Source organism: Urocitellus parryii, chromosome 6, assembly GCF_045843805.1.
Source record: "Urocitellus parryii isolate mUroPar1 chromosome 6, mUroPar1.hap1, whole genome shotgun sequence".
Classification (NCBI taxonomy): domain Eukaryota; kingdom Metazoa; phylum Chordata; class Mammalia; order Rodentia; family Sciuridae; genus Urocitellus; species Urocitellus parryii.
The window spans coordinates 112,731,564-112,752,143 of NC_135536.1; the positions used below are offsets into that span (position 1 = coordinate 112,731,564).

The 20,580-nt window shown below is 36.3% G+C and overlaps 1 protein-coding gene across 1 annotated transcript; it reads right to left on the bottom strand.

Annotated features, from left to right (window-relative positions):
- Positions 1-7,366: 7,366 nt before the first annotated feature.
- Positions 7,367-8,271, bottom strand: LOC113182043 (methylglutaconyl-CoA hydratase, mitochondrial). The gene is given in 3 exon segments (XM_026387778.2): positions 7,367-7,806; positions 7,809-7,914; positions 8,188-8,271. Coding segments are annotated over 2 exon segments (534 nt in total). The 5' UTR covers positions 7,903-7,914; positions 8,188-8,271.
- Between the last annotated feature and the right edge of the window lie 12,309 nt (positions 8,272-20,580).

Consider the following 20,580-nt stretch of genomic DNA (forward strand, 5'->3'; position numbering starts at 1 on the left):
CTGCTGCTTGGACCCCAAAGACAATGATGTGGAAAGACTCCAGCTTAATTATACTCTCTTTTGTCTCCTATATAAATAGCTTTTAGAAATGTAGATTATTCTTTTGAAATCCATGGTAACAAATGTGAATACTATGAATTTTGATTTGAAGAGCAAAGGAATGTTGAGACCCAGGATCTAAAAAGTTATTCCTAATTTTCTTTTCCTTAATAAAACATTGAACTTTTTTTAAAAAAAACATATTGATTGAATAGTTACCATATCAATAGATTGGTCTTAGAGAAAAGACAGTTAGATGAAGATGTCCATAATATGTGACTTTAAAAATTAAGCTAATCACAGAAATCTTAAAAGCAGCATAAAGGTGGTTTATTTTGAAAGAGAAAAAAAAAACTCTATCACCTGTACACTTGTTTTGAATTACTAAAAATTCTGTGAGTCAGCTCCTTAAATATATTTATTAAAAATAATTTGGAGGAGGTCGCAATAAGAGGAAAATTTGTTTACTGTTTACCAGGAATAAAACCAGAGGTATAGGTCTTATTTTTAGTATTAAGATATAGCTGTATAAAAAAAAGTGCCTTAAAGATAAATAATGGAACGAGGAGCCATAGAATAAGAATGTGACTAAAGACAATTTAGATTGAAAAAAAAAAGCAATTAATTTAGAGTGTACTAATTTGTTTTAATTCATCTGGGGTTGTATTGCACCTCTATAAAGAAAGGGTACTAAATATATTAGGATAGAAGGGTAGAGATCAGAGTTTATAAGAATTTCCAATGTATTTGCTATTTGCAAATGATATTCATAATCTTTAGCATACATGCAAAATTGTCCTCTCAGATTCTTTGCTTTGTAATGGCAGTTGTCATTTGTTCTCACATATATTGATCTATTTTCAAACATATATTCTACAATTCTTTATGAATTAGAGATCAGTTTGTTGCATTCTGAGAAGTTAGTAAATTTTTATTGTATTTCTAGTCAAATGTTGAGTTCCTTTGGAAGAGTATGCACCACCTTAAACTTTCTCTGGAAATTCTGGATTCCAGCACTTTTAATATAAATATTTTTAATTTATTTGCATGTGACCAAATGAGATAGCCTTGGTAGGTATTTGAGGACTCTTACCCAGCAGAGGAACATGTTTTACTCTGCTAGATTGGTGTTCTGGCCCAATAATTTACCTGAACTCATTCTACATAAATTCTTGTGTTTGAGAATTATATGACTTTCACATATATTTACTTACTCAAAGGCAATTTTAATAAATGTGATAAATAGGCTGGGATGTAGCTCAGTGGAGGAACACTTGCCTCACATGCACAAAGCCCTGGGTTCAGTCCCCAGTATCACAAAAAAAGGAAAAGAGTCCAAAGGAAAAGAAACAAAGTGTGATAAATACTTTTCACTCAGCTGGCCAACTCACTATGTCTGAGCTGATGTGAGAAAGTACTGCTGAGAGTAAAGCCAAAGAGCAGGCAAGTTCAGGATGCAAGTGTGTGAACATGTGTGACAAGCACGTTGACCATAGATAGCATCATGTTACTTTTTATAATAGCTAAAGAAAGAAAGAATATATTCATATGCCCACGAAAAAGGCCAGAGAGGGTATGTACCCAAACAAAATGTTTTTTTAATTGTTTTTACAATGGTTTTATTATGGGTGATGAAGTTATAATGTTTTGGGGGGGTTGCTTTTCTTAATTTTTGAAGTGTTCTGGTTGATAAATAATTTTTTTTTCAAAAGAAAAACAGTTGTTTTTAATGGAAAAACCTAGGTGTAGCTGATGTCTGTGTTAGTCATGATTCTTGTATGAAAACAACAGAAATTTACCCCGACCGATAAGCAGAAAGCAGTTTTTAAATAAGGCTACCACAGAACCAAAGAACAAGGTCCAAAAAATGAGCAGCAAATGGAATGCTGGGCACCCTGGAGCACAGCCAAGAGGACACTATAGGATACTCTGCAGAGACCCCCACCTGAGAAGTCACCTCTAAACAGTGGACAGCCCCCTACACCAACCCCACTGCTGCAAATGCATCCTGCATTTTTGTGTCACTCCCTTAAGGTTTGAAGCCCTTAGCAAGAATATTTGCAGATGGCCCAGCTGTCAGAGAAAAAGATTATGTGCCCCCTTTAGTTTCCACAGTGGGATGTGTAACCCTGACTCCTAGCTATTCTAGGATTCTGCCCAAAGAGTGTTCTGATGCTAGGAGACCAAAGCAAAAAATTCCACAAAAGTGAGCTAATTCAGTATCACTGTGAAAGTTTTCTAATGATCCCTATTACCCCCACCTCAGCCTCTCTCCTGATTGCTACTACTTACTGGAGAGACTACACCACTTACCTAGGAACAACCTAAAGCAGAGCTAATATATGGAATCCTAATGTTTTTTTTTTTTTGAAGGTATCCCTCTCCCAGTCCTATGTCAGAATAAACAATATATCAGTGTGAATGAAATACTTATCAAAGCAGAGCTGTTGATAACCATAAGACTTTGAGGAAAATATCCCCAGTAAAGATATTTGATCTTAAATTGAAAATAATTTAGTCTTAAGGGGTAATCAAAAGATAGGAATAACCAACTTGTTATATTTCATGCATAAAATATAAATATATAAATATATATTTATAAATATCAAGTGATGTATTACTGAAAATGAGTTCCTATGTGCTACTCTAAGTACACAATTTAGGCTCAAATGCAGAACTCGGCTAAAGGGTATGAGATTTACAGTCAAAGTCTTTGGAAGTAGATGAGTAGTCCTAGGCTAAGTAAGGGTTAAAGGAAGGATGCAGTCACTTTAGGACCATTTTGAAGAAAAAATACTGATAGTAAAAGAAATTCAGGACCACAAACACATAAAAGGGGAACATATTCCTAGAAACAAAGATGAAGGTCATCAAGGATGTGCTTATAGAAAACATATCTTACTGGAATAGTTTCCTCTCTCCCACCATTTCAGGTCAGTTAGCTGAGATTGCTTTTCAGCTAGAAAAAAAAACCATATCCTTGCAAGGACTCTAAACAATGTTATAGGAGTTCAACAGTTTTCTGTTTCTATTAAAGCATTAATTTAATTTCTATTAAAGCATTAACTGTTACTTGAATGGAAGTTCTTTTTAAGTGCCCGTAACTACTTTCCAGAGGAGCAGTGCTAAAGATTCTATTCATTGATATACAAAATGTTCTTCACCACCAAGTGTCTTATGGAGTAGAATTTAACTGTTTTCTCAGATTATTTAATGCAAATTATGTCAGACTGCTAATTGTTCAACAAAATCCATTTCCTCTTTTTCCCAGTTGCCATTGTGTTCATGTGACTGAGTCCTAGCAAATAGAGTGTGAGTAAAAATGTGTTGCACTTCAAAGCCCCAAATCACCCATGCTTGCCAGTTGAGATGGATATGACAGAATGACCTTAGAAATCATGAGGTGGAAACTCTCTCAGCCTGTGTCCCTTAGGAGAGCCATCTCACCAGCTTATTAACGTGTCCATCAAGAGAGAAACTGTGACCAAGACAGAAACTTTCATGGTGCTGTGCCATTACACATTTGGTCTATTTGTTACTGTAGCTTCTGCTAACTAATACACTAATAAACTTATTTTTTAAATCTTTGTTTTCCTTCCATTCGCAATCTTATGGATAAATTATAAATTTGAATACTGTTGAATCTGCAATGTATTGCTTTGAATTACAGGCTTAAAGCATCACAAAACAAAATATAATCTAATGAAAATATTAAATAACACATGCTTAATGAAGACAGTTCTAAGGGAGTCTATAGAAATGACATATAAATATATCTCTTTACCATAAAATTAGTGCTTGGCTCATAGAAGTATAAAATAAATGTCTGTTATCTTATTAATAAATGATTCCTCCTAATGAGTTCTAGACTAACAATTTAGTAGCTTGGTTGCTTGTTGGATATTTCTAAATAGTTGTCCTGCAGGGACATCCACATGATATTTCCAAAACTAATCTTCCTTACCAACCTCTGCCCACTCTGCCTCCACCAGACTATGATCCTCCCAATTTCCCTCTTTTTATCAGTGGCATCCTTGAAATTGTCCTTCATTGGCTCCCATAGCCAAATGGTTGTTCCTATTTTTTAAAACTTGTTCTTTTTAGACATACATGACAGTAGAGCATATTTTTGACATAGTACACATACATGGTGCATAAATTATTCTAATTATGATCCCATTCTTGTGATTATACAGCATGTGGAGTTTCACTGGTGATGTATTCATATATGAACAGAGGAAAGTTATGTCCAATTCAATCTACTGTATTTCCTATTCCCATTGTCCCCTTCCTTCCTTCCCCTTTGTCTAATCCAATGAACTTCTACTCTTCTTCTAATTTCCCTCCCAGTATCTTTCCTCCTTTCAGCCCCCTTTTTATCACTGTATCTAAGACTATTCACATTATTTCCAATCTCCCCCATGTCCAAATCCCTACCCCGTGCTAGTAGTCCCTAGGTTTCTGGTTTTCTCACCTGTGGTATTTCAGAAAAGGGTTTGAGGACCAATATGGGATTGCCAACTTTAGATTTTGCCAGACAAAAACATTCTTAAAAAAAAAATATTGATGACAGAATGGACACAGTGGCACATGCCTGTAAATCCCAGCTACTTAGGAGGTTGAAGGCAGGAGGATCACAAGTATCACTCATTTTTCTATAGACATTTTAAGGTTTTTATTTGTTTATTTTAACACTGTGTGTGTGCTGGGCAGGCCTCATGTGTGCTGGGCAAGCACTCGACAGCTGAGTCAAACCCTAACCTTATGTTTTTTTCTGTGGACTATTTAAACAATGGTAATAATGTGTAAGGTACTCAACTTCAGAATACAGAACAATCTTTTAGATTAAATAAACAATTTTACAAGAACTTATTACATTGTCCAAGATCAGGTGATTGGAAGCTCTCATGTGGCATTGACCCTCAGGTCTCGAAATTTTCTCTTACAGCCAGGTGAATACTCCTGAGCTCCAGTTACAGTGCTTTTCTGATCAACAATAGGTCTCCTCTGGCTTATTCTCCATCTGGCATTAAGTTCCCAAAAGGGAGACCCCACACAATAACTGCTGTGCTTTGAATGTGTCTCCCCAAAGTTCATGTGTTGGAAACAATCCCCAAATTAATGTGTTTATGGGGACCCATGGGAGGATGGGATCTTTGGGTTGTTATTAGGATTAGATGAGGTCAAAGGGTAGGGCCCCTTGATTGGATTAGTGGCTTTATAAAAGAGGGAGAGAGGCCCTAGCTACCATGCTAGCTCTTTCTTATCATGTAGTGTCCTCTGCCATCTTATGATGCAGTGAGATGTCCCCACCAGACCCTGTGTAGTTGCCAGAATTATGTTTTGGACTTCCTGGCCTCCAGAACCATGAGCTAAATAAACTTTCATTCTTTGTAAATTACCAAGTCTTGGGTATTTTGTTACAGACACAAAAAACAGACTGACACTATCTTCCCAATATTATTTCTAATTTCCAGGCAAACTGGGCCTCTATTATTCTATTTCCTTTTCTTTGACTATGTGATTCTTCTATCTTGTACACTCTATCCTTTTGTTTCTTCCAATAGTCAAAATTCTACCTAAAATTTAAGACCAAATTTGATGCCACTGCCTTCTTGAAAACTTTGATTCATTCTACCCACACAAATAAAATCATCTCTCTCCTTGAACTTTCCTAACACTGTAATGGAGCAAGTGGCTGCTTACTTTCATGATTATGTTTATTTACCCCTCCCACAAAATTAAATCCTTGAATATAAGAACAATGATTTTCATCACCCCTCCATTATCTGAACATTAAATATTCAATATATGTTTAATGATGTAATAAATGTTTTGGCCATAATAAGCCCAATTTTAAAAGTACCTCACAGATTCTCAGCACTCCCCTCCACACACACATGCATGTACTTTAGAAACTTTTTAATAACTTTATCTTCAATGTCAAGTGAATAGCAATAAAGTATTAGGGAATCAGGGTTTGCTAAAAACTTCTTTGTTCCTTCTAACATGAGGGAAACAAAAATAAATTCTGGTTCTAAGACTATAAAACAGCTTTTCTACCATGAAAATTTCAATTTAGGCTTCTACCCAGGAATTGTCTTATTTTATTTTAGTTTCCTACTTCATATTTGAATTGCTTTTAAGGTAATTTGTAGGAGAAACAGGAATTATGGGACTTCTTAACTTTAATCTAATTTTATGTGTATGCCCATTTTCGTGAAGGTACCTAATTTTTATTCCTTTAGTTTTTCACATTCATCAAAAAACAAGAAGGAGCTGGGCACAGGGCACATTCCTGTATGGAAAGCTCAGGCAGGAGGATCACTAGTTCAAAAGCAGCCTGTACAACTGAGGTGGAAACTCTCTTGCCAGGTCCAGGGTCTTTCTGTAAACAGCATGGGTCAAAATAAAAAATAAAAAGATCTGGGATATAGCTCAGTGGTAAGCACCCCTGGGTTCAATTTCCAGTACCGAAAACAAAACAAAACAAAAAACAAACGCAAGGAGGAATGAGATGACAAGGCTTATCTATTCCATTCTTAATTAACATTTGAGGGCTGGGGATGTGGCTCAAGCGGTAGCGCGCTCGCCTGGCATGCGTGCGGCCCAGGTTCGATCCTCAGCACCACATACCAACAAAGATGTTGTGTCCGCCCAGAACTAAAAAAAAAAATAAATGTTAATTAACATTTGAAGAAAATCTGAGCATTTGTACTCTCATGCTGTCTTTGACCTAGGGAATCTCCCCCTGCCCCCACCACCGAATAGTCTATTAATCTGAAAATCAATTTGAATTTATTATTTTTTGATATGTGGAAGTTATTTTATTTTCTTAATGCAGTATAGTAGATAGACATACAATCAATAATCAATATTATTCCCTAGAATGTGCAATATATACATTATTCACATTAAAAAATTAAGAATGGAAAACCTCATATGCAGGAACTATTTTAAAACATTCACCTAATGTTTTATTTTTTTGGTGGTGCTGGGGATTGAACCCAGGGCCTTGTGCATGCTGGGCAAGCACTCTACCAACTGAGCTATAGCCCCAGCCCCATATATCTAAATGTTAATTTGTTTTTGGCAATATATACTGCTAGTTTTATAAATCTGAGTGAATATTATAACACAATACACATTGGCATGAAGTACACATATGGGTCCATTCCAGAGGCTTAACACACTATATGAGTTACTTGCTCTTCACTTTGGTCATTGAGATTCCATGTACTGAGGCATCAGAGTGGATCTGAAAGTTACTTTCAGAAGTACTTTTATCACAGTGACATTGTAAAAACTAATGTTTTTTTTTTTTTTCCTATTTTCCTTTATAGTGAGGGGGCCTTTCCTCTTTAGAAGAAAGAAGACCTTCAAGTTTGTCTTTTGTTGGAATGGTTTGAGCGTAACATGCTTATTCTATGGCTAATCCTGTTACTAAATAAACTTCCATTCCTTGATTAATTGCTAATTTTGCCTCTCTCATTGCAACAGTTTCCTGAGGTAGAAACTCTCTTGCCAGGTCCAGAGTCTTTCTGTAGATAGCATCCGCCTCCTGGTTCTGTCCCTGGCCATCAAAGACTCCCACAAAGAAGGTGAGCTCCTTGGCCAGGGACATTCTGATGGCATGTGATTATTACCGAGTTCCCCCTCCACCAGGAATAATTGCCAACTTTGTTTTAACAAGGCCCATTTTTGCAGAGGAAGCTGCTACTCCTGTATCACAGGCTTGAGCCAATTTAAGACCACCACCTTGTGCAAGTCTATTGCTGCAGTGGTTGGCAATGGCAGATTGGCAAAGTCATTAATTTCTGCTCTTATTTTGGAGACAAAAGGACCAACTTCACTGGAATTCATTTTGGCCCTTTCCTTAAGGGAAGGGGCACCAACACAGAATATCTCTGGGACTTCACTCCTAATTATTATCGTTCAAACTTTCTTAATCAGATTTTAAAGCATCCCCAGCTTTTGATAACATTTTAATAAGATTTTTACTAAATGAGTTTTTGCTATAAGCTCTACTTATTCCAAGCACTTCGATTCTCATTTTCACTTCTGGTGAACATATTATAGGTGCTCCATAAGCATGTGTCAAAATTAAATGATGTGAACAATATAATATGCTATTTCACTCTTCACAACCCTTTTAATTTTTCCCAACTCTCTGTTGTCTTCCTCCTTGTGCCCCACCTGCAGCTCATCCTTAATCTCAGCCTCAAAGCTGTTTCCCCTCCCTCAGGAGGGATTCCCAGCAGCTGGTGCCCGGCCCAGGGCCCAGACCGCCCAGCCCAGCCGCCTGCTGCAGCCATGCACAAACCAGACTGCCTCTCCCCCAGGTGGTGCTGGGCATGACAAGCAGCCACCAGGCAGGTGTGACCAACCTGCAGGGCGCCCAAAGCCCACAGTGCTGCAGCCTGATATAAATACGGGGAAGACTCCAGCAAAGATTAGGCTGAGACGAGTTTCTGAAAGGCTGAGAACTGGTCAGAGATCACAGAGTTTGCCCAGGAATAGGGATACAGAGTTAGGCTTAGCCAAATGTAGAATTACAAACCTTTAGGACTGCCTAGGAACTTAATGGAGACTCCAAAACGGTCAAATAGTAGGATTAAGGACCATGAACTCCTAGCATTACACAATACGAGGAGGGACAAATTTAAGTAGACATTACCAGAACAAGATTCAACACTCAGAGAAATATCATATGGAGCCCTTTCACTGTGTTATCCACCATATCTGGTAGACAAAAGCAAAACAAATAACAACAAAAACCCACTGGACATGCATATAATAAGGAAAAGAAAAAGAAAAAACTACCAGTAATCATGAGAAAAAACAATAAATGAAGCAGACCCAGAGATTATCAGATATTGGAGAAAGGACTTCAAGATAACTCTAATGATTATAGTTTTTAAATTAGAGGAAAAGATAGACAAAATACATGAAAAGATAAAGTACTTCAGCAGAGAATTTGAATATTCAAATATGAATCATGGACATTCTATAGCTGCAAGTTGAAATATCTGAAATTAAGAACTATTGGATTCAAAGATAGTCATAGAAAATATTTAAACTGAACTCAAAAGGGGAAAATAATGGAAAGTCAAAAAACACAGTAAGAGATATGGGGCACAGGCAAAAGGTCTATCATATGTGTAATTGGTATTTTTGAAGGAGAAGAGAAAGAGAAAAGAGGTAAGCAAAATCCCCAGAATAATAACTGAGAATTCTCTTAATTTAATGAATAATAAAGTCAAAGATTCAAAAAGCTCCACAAATGACAAGCAGGACAATAAAACCATATCTAAATGTATCATAAGCAAACATCTAAAAATCTGAGCTATGAAGAAAATCTTAAAAACAGCCAGGAAAAAAGAATTTAGTATCTCTTGGTGAACACCAATAAAGTTGATAGTTGATCTCTGAAAATTCTATGGACAGTGAAAGACAATGGGATAACTAACATCTTTAAATTGCTGAAAGGAAATTTTTTAAAAAGCTGACAAAAAAATCCCATCCACCTTGCATTCTGCACAAAAACAAAATAACAACAAAAAGCACCTCAAAATATTAAAATGAAAAAATATAAAAGTCCTCAGATAAACAAGAACTGTGAAGTTCATCCTTAGCAAACCAACATGGTAAGAAATCCTAAAGTGATTTATTCAGGGTGAAAGAAAATAATCCCATGTTATCGTACTAAGTAAATACAGAAAACTACTTTTTACTAATCTTTTCTATCATGACAGATGTTTATGGGGTTTGTAACAAAGGTAGGAAATAAAATATGTAAAAGTAATGAAATATGTTTGTGGAGCTAAGTGGATATTAGCTGTTATAAGATTCTTGTATTATTTGTGAAAGTGATATTTATTTATTTATTTATTGAATTTTAATATTTATTTATTTTTTTTAGTTTTCCATGGAACAACATCTTTGTATGTGGTGCTGAGGATCGAATCTGTGCCGCACGCATGCCAGGCGAGCGCGCTACCGCTTGAGCCACATCCCCATCCCCTGAAAGTGATATTTATACATTTTGTAAATTCTATTATTAACTGAAAGGTCTGATAGTAAAAAGAAAATGAAAAAAAGGTAAATGGAATATTAAAACCCATCATTAATTAAAAAAAAAAAGAAGGCATGAAGGGAAGAGGAAAAAAAGGAAAAATAGAAAACAGCAATGTGATAGACTTAAATCCAACTTAATTATTTCATATTTTGGGTAAATGAAACCACTTATTAAAAAACATAGACTGTCAGATTTTTTTAAAAAAATGATCCAATTATATACTGCTTATAAGATACACACAAAGATATGAGAGCAAAAATAAGTATGAGAAGTTTTTATAAGATACACACAAAGATATGAGAGCAAAAATAAGTATAGTATGCAAACAACTAACCAAACAAAGCACATAGATTATATTAATATCAGAGAAGGTAGACTTTAAGGCAAGAAGTATTACTTAAAAAGGGAAATTTCATATTAACAACAAATTTTCATATTAATAATTCACCATAAAGGTATCTAAATTTATATGCAGCTAAGAACCTAGTTCCAAGTCCATAAATCAGAAGTTAACAGAATAAAAGCATAGACAAATTCACAATCATATTTGGAAAATTCAGCTCAGTTTTTTCAGTAATGGGATAAAAACAAGATATTGCGTAAGTAAATACTATCCACCAATTTATCTAATTGTTAATTATAGAATATCACACCCCCAAACATAGAATATACATTCTTCCTAAGTATACATGTAACATTTATCAGATAACATTTCCTTCAGTTCATAAAGCCAATCTCAACAAATTTCAAAAGTTTTAAAAATATATGGTGTACAATCTTAAACAAAATTTAGCAAATGGGATTTATCCAATAGCAAGAGCAGGTTGATATTAGAAAATCAATTTTAAAAATTTGTCACAATAATGAAGAATTAACCCCCACATCATTCTCTCTATAGATTCTTTAAAAATATTTGGTAAAAGTAAATATCTGTTCATAATGAAAATGTCTGCAGCTGAGGAGAAAGGGGATATCTCCAATTTGATCTATAGATTCAATATTATCTCAAAGAACCAAGAGAATTTATGGAAGTGAATCAACAAACTGATACTAAATTCATATGGAAATTTGAAGGGCTAATAAAAAGCAATCTTAAAAAAGGACAAAGTTGGAGGACTTATTCAACTGAACTTATGCTATCGTAATCAAGTACAGTGGAGTGTTGGCCTATTGACAGATCATAGATCAATGGAACAGCAAAGAGTCTAGAAATAATTCCCCAACATATGACAGTTGATGGTTAATAAAAGATCCAAGGTCATTTATTAAGAAATGTATAACTTTTTTTAAAAAAATGGCATTAGAAAACTATATGGAGAAAAACCTAGATTTCTGTTTCACAGCTTGCACAAAAATTAAGTTGAGATGAATCATACACCCACACTTAAAAATCTAAACTTTTAAAGCTCTTTTTAAAAAATAGGAAAGTATCTTCCCAAATTTGGGGTAGGCAAACATTTCTAATGGGACACAAAAAACACTATCCATAAAATTAAAAATTCAAAAATTAGACTTCATAAAGGGCAAAAATGTCAGATATGGTGGCATATGCCTATAATTCCAACAAAATTGCAAGTTTGAGGCCAGCCTCAGCAACTTAGTAAGCTGCTAAGCAACTTAGACCCTGTCTCAAAAAAAAAAAAAGTAAAAATGTTTGTTCCTCAGTACCATTAAGATAATAAAAGGCAAGACCTCATGTGACTAAAACATTCTCAACACATGTATTTTAAAAGAAATTTTGTAGGAAAGAACTCTTCTAAACACATTCTATGAAGCTAATATCACCCTGATACCCAAAACAGATAAGACACATCAAAGAAAGAAAACTTCAGACCAATATCCTTAACAAACATAGATAGTTCAGAAAAACTGAACATATTCCCTATTTCACAACTTCTATTCTCAATAAAATACTGGCAAATCACATCCAAAAGCACATTAAAAAGAGAGTTCACCATAATCAAGTGGGGTTCATCTCAGGGATGCAAGGTTGGTTCAACATGTGGAAATCAATAAATGTAATTCACATAAATAGACTTAAAGAATCACATGATTATCTCAATAGATAAAGAAAAGCATCTGACAAAATACAGCATACATTTAGGAAAAAATAGGGATAAAAGGAACATATCTCAACACCGTGAAAGCTTTATACAATAAACCCAAGGCCAACATCATTCTAAACAAAAACTGAACATATTCCCTCTAAAGACAAGAACAAGACAGGAATACTCTATTTCACAAAACTTCTATTCAACATAGTCCTTGACTCTCTAGCCAGAGCACTTTAGGGAGAAGAAAGAATGGGATACAAATAAGAAAAGAAGAGCTTAAACTGTTTGCCAACCACAAGATTCTATATTTAGGAGAACCAAGAAACTCTACCAGAAAACTTATAGATGAATTCAGCAAAGTAGAAGGATACAAAATTAACATTCATAAATCAATGGCATTCCTTACTTCAATGAAAATATGCCAAAAGAGAAATTAGAAAAACCATCCCATTCACAATAGTCTCAAAAATAAATAAATAAATAAAACCTGAGAATCAATCTAACAAAAGAGATGAAAGACCTCTACAATGAAAACTACAGATGCTAAAGAGAGAAATTGAGGAAGACTTTAGAAGATGGAACTATCTCCCTTGTTTTTGGATAGGCAGAATTAGTATTGTCAAAATGGCCATACTACCAAAATACTATACAAATTCAGTGCAATTCGCATCAAAATTTCAATGACACTCTTCATGGGAAAAGAAAAAGCCGTGATGAAATACATTGGAAAAACAAGAAACCCAGAATAACCAAAATAATCCTTGGAAAAGCAAAGCAGGAGGCATCACAATACCAGCCTTTAAATTATAGTGTAGAGCTATAGTAACAAAAATAGCACAGTTGTGCTGGAGATGTGGCTCAAGCGGTAGCGCGCTCGCCTGGCATGCGCGCGGCCTAGGTTCGGTCCTCAGCACCACATACCAACAAAGATGTTGTGTCCACCGAATACTAAAAAAAAATGAATATTAAAAAAATTCTCTCTCTCTCTTTCTCTCTCTCTCTCTCTCTCTCTCTCTCTTAAAAAAAATTGCACAGTATCGGCACCAAAACAGGCAAGGAAGACCAATGGAACAGAATAGAGGACACAGAGAAAAATCCCTCCAAAATAGTTACCTCATACTAGACAAAGGTGCCAAAAACATACATTGGATAAAAGATAGCCTCTCCAACAAATGGTGCTGGGAAAACTGGAAATCCATATGTAGTAGAATGAGGTTTAACCCCTATCTCTCACCCTGCACGAAACTCAACTCAAGGTAGATCAAGGACCTAGGCATTAGACCAGAAACCTTGCACCTAGTAAAAGAAAATGTAGGCCCAGTACCCTAACATATCAGCTTGGGAAATGAGTTCCTTACCAAGACTCTTAAACCACAAGAAGTAAAACCAATGATCAATAGATGAATGGCATCAAACTAAAAAACTTCTTCATAGCAAAGAAAATAATCAAGAGCATGAAGAGAGAGCCAACAGAATGGGAGAAAATCTGTGCTACCTGCACCTAGATAGAGCATTAATTTCCAGGATATATAAAGAACTCAAAAAACTTAACACCAAAAACAAACAAACAAAAACCCCCAAATAATCCAGTTAATAAATGGGCAAAGGAACTGAATAGACACTTCACAGAAGAAATACAATCGGTCAACAAATATAAGAAAAAAAATGTTCAACATCTCTAGCAATGTGAAATACAGATTAAAACTACACTGAGATTCCATCTTTCTCCAGTCAGAATGGCAATTATCAAGGATATAAGTAACAATAAATGCTGGTGAGGATGTGGGTAAAAAGTACACTCATCCATTGATGATAGCACTGCAAATTGATGCAACCACTCTGGAAAGCAATATGGATATTACTCAAAAAACTAGGAATGGAACCACCATTTGACCCAGTTATCCCACTCCTCAGTATATATTTAAAGGATTTAAAATCAGCATACTACAGTGATGCAGCCACATCAATGTTTATAGGAGCTCAATTCACAATAGCTAAGCTATGAAAACAACCTAGATGCCTTGAACAAATGAATGGTTAAGGAAAATGTGATATATATATATATATTCATTTGTTCATTCATATACACAATGGAGTATTACTCAGACATAAAGGAGAATGAGAATGACTTTATGATATTTGCCAGTAAGGGGATAGATTTGGAGACTATCATGCTAAGTGAAATAAGCCAATCCCAAAAGCCAAAGGTTGAATGTTTTCTGACATGTGGAGGCTAACCCACAATGAGGGACAGACGAAGAGTAGAAATTCAGTAGATTAGACATTAGGGAATGAAAGGAAGGTGTGGGGGATAGCAAATGGGAAGACAGTAGAATAAATGTCACATAACTTTCCTATGTACATATATGAATACACTACAGTTAATCTCACCATCATGTGTATCTACAAGAGTGAGATCCTAACTAGAAATAAGACATAGTCCATGCTTGTATAATTATATCAAAATGGATTCTACTAATTTACAACTAAAAAGAACCAATGAAAAAGTACTTTTGTTGAGATGAATTCCATTATTATACATGGCTATAAAGTTCTAAAAGGCTTCTATCTTAAATAAAAATAAATGTATTAAAAAATAATATAAGGAGTTCCATCCTTGGGCTGGGGATGTGGCTCAAGCGGTAGCGCGCTCGCCTGACATGCGTGCGGCCCGGGTTCAATCCTCAGCACCACATACCAACAAAGATGTGTTTGCTGAGAACTAAAAAATAAATATTAAAAATTCTCTCTCTCTCTACTCTCTCACTCTCTCTTTAAAAAAATGTTAAAAAAAAAAGGAGTTCCATCCAGAATATATTAAAAAAAAAAAAAAACCTCTATAAATCAACGAGCCAAGAAAAACAGTGTTAAAACGGGGGGGGGGGGAACCCTCACATAGACACTTGATAAAAGATGTATAAATGGCCAATAAAAACATGCCACACAGGGAGATCTGGGAACTGGGAGGCAGCCACATGGGTTAGGACAATGAATCAGAATTTGAACTGGGCAAGGAAAGCGTATCCTTGGTGGGAGGTCCTGCATGGGTATCAGAGCCTGAGGGGGGTGAGGGACATTGTGGAGGCAGCCCCACATGGGGTGTCAGAACCCAAGCATGGTGAGAGGCCACCTATGTGGAAGGAGCACATGGTGGGTTAGAGCAGAGGGAAGGAAGCAGACATGACCAGGGACAGTCCAACATGGTATATTCTATGACTCATGGTGTATTCCAATGTGTACACCAAGTGCCTCAATCTTGATTTCTAAAAACTATGCTAAAATAAACTAGGATTCCTGGGAGAAATGGCTTATTCCAGGGCTAAGCAGGGAAAACACAGGTGATTCTGGAAATTTTTGTTCCAGAAAAGAAAGATGTTTCCAAGGGTGAAATAGGTGTCCAAATAGGGGAAGCCCAGCAATAGATGTCAGAGCCTGAGCTGAGAGAGCAGAGGCCTCCCGGAGGCAGCTCAGTGTAGAGAGTTAGGGCCTAAACTGGGTGGAAAGGGTGTCTGCCGCAGTCTGGCTGGGCACAAAATCACAAGCCACTCACAGCCTTGTAGATTCAAACAGCAATTCTTTTTTCCCCGAACTTACACTGGCCCTCTACAAAGACGTTCTGGGGAAAAATTCACATTCTCTCCAAATACTCTGGGAGCGGGCGTGCCTGAGGCAGCAGGACACTCCCTATTCCCAGCAGGGTACACCTTAAACCTGGAACCGCCCTAAACCCAAGGAGCAGGATACTCCCTAAAACCTGATCCGCCCTAATCCAGTAGGATCCTCCTTAAACCCGGATCCACCCTGGTCCTTGAGCAGGGTCACCTTTCTCAAACATACATGCAATGTCACTTCAAATGTCCAAGGCAAGTCCATTTCCACGAATCCTTCCTCTAAGCAACATGAGGTACACTGGCAAGGAAATTTCGATGCGTCATTCCTACTTGGCAATGGCTCTCAGCAGGTGTCCATTTGAGGGTGGCCTCATGTGGGGAGTCAGAGCCTAGGTGGAGTAAGGAGGGCATCCACTGTACAGGAAACCCAAAGAAGAGTTCAGAGCCCGAGCAAGCTAAGGAGGGTGTCCTGGTGGAGGAATGACCTAGAGTGGAGGCTCAGAAGGTAAGTATAGTAAAGGGTGACCACATCAGGGAGTGAATGACCATGAACATGGGATGTTAGATACACTGAATGAATTGCTAGGTATGGTTTTGCACACCTGTAAACCCAGCTAATCAAGAGGCTAAAACCAGAGCATCACATGTTTGAGACCAGCCTTGACAACTTGGCAAGTCTCAAAGAAAAAAAAAAAAAACTACAAACAAAAAACCAACTGAAGATGCAGCTCAGTGATAGAGTGCCCAGGGTTCAATCCCAAGTGTCACAAGAGAAGAAAGGAAGGAAGGAAGGAAGAAAAACAGACATTGAGTATGTTGACACAAATAAGTAAACATAAGGATAACATATCAGAGACAGGAGATAAAAATATGGGAAGGAGGGAACTAAAGTGAATCATATAGTTATTTTTTTTTTTTTTGGAAATGAACATACTAGTGTAGATTCATGGCTCTTAAAAATACAGATAGGTAAGTATAGAAATAAATATAGGTGTAAATGTATGTGTGGTGTGTGTGAGCACATGTATACGTGCGTATCTATCTGTACATTCCATAGCTCTGTCCTGAGAGAGACTCTAGAAGCAATGATATGTCAAAAACAATGAGCACACCAAATGCCTAAACTTTGGTTTCTAAATATCATTCTGTACAAAGAGAAAGGAAGGCTCTTCAGAGAACTGACTGACTCAAGAACTGGACAGGAAAAACCAAAGATGATTCTGGATATTTGGGAATAATAGGGAAAGGCCAGGTGTGGTGACCCACATCTGTAGTCCCAGAGACTTGGGAGGCTGAGGCAAGAGGATCACAAGTTTAAGGCCAGTGTCAGAAACTTAGTGAGACCTGTCTCAAAACAAAAATAAAATAAAATAAAATAAAATAAAAAGGGTTGGAGAAGTGGTAAAGTACCTCTGGGTTCAATCACACACACACACATGCAAAATGACACAGAATCTAGTATGCAGGGCCAAATCTGGTATAATCTGAATATTAAAATGAGAGACAATATAGAGTTTTCAAGATGGCAGAATAGAGGAGGCTGCTTTCTTGGCTTATCCATGGAGTGAAACCAAGATAGAAAACAGACAGCTTCTCAGCAAGGTGGGTTAAAAAAAAAAGCTAGGGGACTTTACTGGAATTTAAATCTACATTCAAAACAGACTGGGGACTCAGTAGGTTGGATATAATAAAATATGGAAGAAATCCCCAGTGGCACAGCCATTGCCACAGAGGGGTTGGAAGCACCAGCCAGAGTGATCCTCCCCTGAGCACAGTAGAGGATAAGGGAATTAAGGGAACCCACATTTTTGGAAGGCACCAGGCATGTCTGGGTACAGAGTGTTTAGAGATCAAGGTCATTGCCTAGCAAACCTGAAAGATTCCCTGCACAATATTCGTGTGCAGGGAAAGAAGTTGCCATCTATCCAGGTGGCCTGCAGAGGACAAAAGAAGGAACAATTTTGCAGCCGCTGTGAAGTATTAGGTTCCCCACCATATGAGTAGAATCCAGTGGAGATTCCTGGGGTAAAGACTTTCAGCATGGACCAGCAAGTAATGGGCACTAAAAGGTAGGCTGATTTAAAATCTCCAGACCAACTGGCATTCAACAGAGAACCTGGAGCTCGCCCAAGTCTGAACCCTGCCTCCAGGAACTCTGCCTAGGACACGACGGGATCACCTCTCTCACTCCAGCAATCTGGAGGGTGGAGCATCATGCTCCAGACATCCCACCTAAAACTGCTGAGGAGAGAAACTGAGAATCTTTTGAACTCCAACAGAAAGAATTCTTTAACTTTTCATCAAGATCTTTTTTTTTTTAAATTCTTTTTCTCTATTTAATTTTGACTTTAATGGTATATGGACATTTATACATATTCATATTTGTTTTTTTCTCATTTCTAGCATTTTTGAAGCCAGTTATTGTTCATGGATTATTTGTGAATTAGGATGTTTGATTAGTATACTTTAGTTGTGTTTTATATACTTTTGTTTTTGTTTTTAATTTAATTATTATTATTATTTTTTTTGGTGCCAGGAATTGAACTCAGGGGCACTCAATCACTTGAGCCACATTCCCAGCCCTTTTTAAATATTATTGTAGTTGTCAAAGGACTTTAATTTTATTTATTTATTATATGTGGTGCTGAGGATTGAAGCCAGTGCCTCACACATGCTATACACGTGCTCTACCACTAAACCACAACCCCAGCCACTATTTTTAATTTTTTAAAATGTTTTACTTTAAGGGCTGGAGTTATGGCTCAGTGGTAGAGCACATGTCTAGCATGTGTGAGGCACTGGGTTTGATTCTCAGCACTGCATATAAATAAATAAAATAAAGGTCCATTGACAACTAAAAAAATTCTAAAAAATTTTGCTTTGTATATATTTTCCCCTACCTGTTTCCCTTGATTCTCTCTTTTCTTCTGCTTATAGCCAATCTCTATTGTTCTCTCTTTCACTCTTCCTTTATTTTTTTACTTTTTCTTTTCTTCTCTTCCTTAATAATCATCACATAATCATCACATCCTGTATCACTTCTGTTCTCTCCCTGTCTACCATTTGATATTATAAACACTTTTGCAAACTTGCTATTTTTATTATAGGCAATAACTAATCATATAGTTTCTATTTATTGTGAAAGATAACATTGTAGACATCATAGGAGGAACTGTTTGGATTAATGTTGTATATTGTTTGCATTGGTTATTGTTATTATTTGTCTCCCCCTAAACAGTGAGGTACTGAAAACCTTTAGGGACACTATAAGTCCGCAAGGTAGAAACTCTGATACCTCACATCCATACTGTTAGATGATAGACACACAAACAACATGAAAAATCAAGGGAAAAAATCATCCCAAACCAACCAAGATACTCCAATAACAGAATCCACTGATACCACAGTGGAAGAAATATAAGAGAAGGACTTCAGAATGTATACAGTTAAACTGATCTGTGCAGTAAAGGATGGTATAAGAAATGAAATCAGAGAGAAAATATGGGAAGTGAAAGATCACTTCGATAAAGAGGCAAAGGGTTGGGGCTATGGCTCAGTGGTAGAGCGCTTGCCTAGCATGTGTGAAGCCCTGGGTTTGATCCTCAGCACCACATAAAAATAAATAAATAAAATAAAGATATTGTGTCCAACAACTAAATATAAATAAATATTAAAAAAGAGGCAGAGATTCTGAAAAAAAAAAACCCCCAAAAAAACAAAAACAAGCAGAAATCCTCAAAATGAAATAAACCAATAGAATTCCATAGAAATCATCACCAACAGACTAGACCACTTGGAAGACAGAATCTCAGGCAATGAAAACAAAATATATAAACCTTGAAAATGAATCGACCATGGAGAGAAGATGTTAAGAATCCATGAACAGGGCTGGGGTTGTGGCTCAGTGGTAGAGCACTTGCCTAGTACACACAAGGCCCTGGGTTCAATACACAGCACCTTATAAAAATAAATTAAAAAAAAAGGTATTGTGTCCAACTACAACTTAAAAAAATTAAAAAAAAAAAAAAAGAATCCATGAACAGAACTTCCAAGAACTATGGGATAACATGAAAAAAATTTTAAGATTTATTGGGATAAATGAAGACACAGAGATAAAAACCAAAGGAATGCCCAATATTTTCAATGAAATTATATCAGAAAATTTCCCAATCCTAAAGAATGAAATGGAAAATCAAATACAAGAGAATTACAGGACCCCAAATGTACAAAATTAAAACCGACGTACACCAAGGAACATTATAATGAAAATGCATAACATACAGAATAAGGATAGCATTTTAGAGGCTGAGAGAAAAATATCAGACTATGTATGGGAGAAAACCAATTCAGATCTCAACTGATTTCTCAATCCAGACCCTCAAAGCTAGGAGGTCTTGGAATAACGTATACCAAACTCTGAAAGAAAATGGATGCCAACCAAGAATTCTATGTCCAGCAAAATTAAGCTTCAGATTTGAAGATGAAATAAAAACCTTCCATGCTAAATAAAAGTTGAAAGAATCTGCAACTAGGAAGCCTACATTACAGAACATTCTCAACAAAATATTTCAGGAAGATGAAATGAAAAAAAAAAAGTAAAAACCAGCAAAGGGAGGAACTACACTAAAGGAATAGTCCATCAAAGGAGAAATTAATTCAAATTAAAATCTAGAAATAAACCCAAATGACTGGGAATACAAATCATATCTCAATAATAACCTTGAACATTAATGGCCTAAACTCACTTATCAAAAGACACAGACAAGTGTATTGGATTTAAAAACAAGATCTAACAATA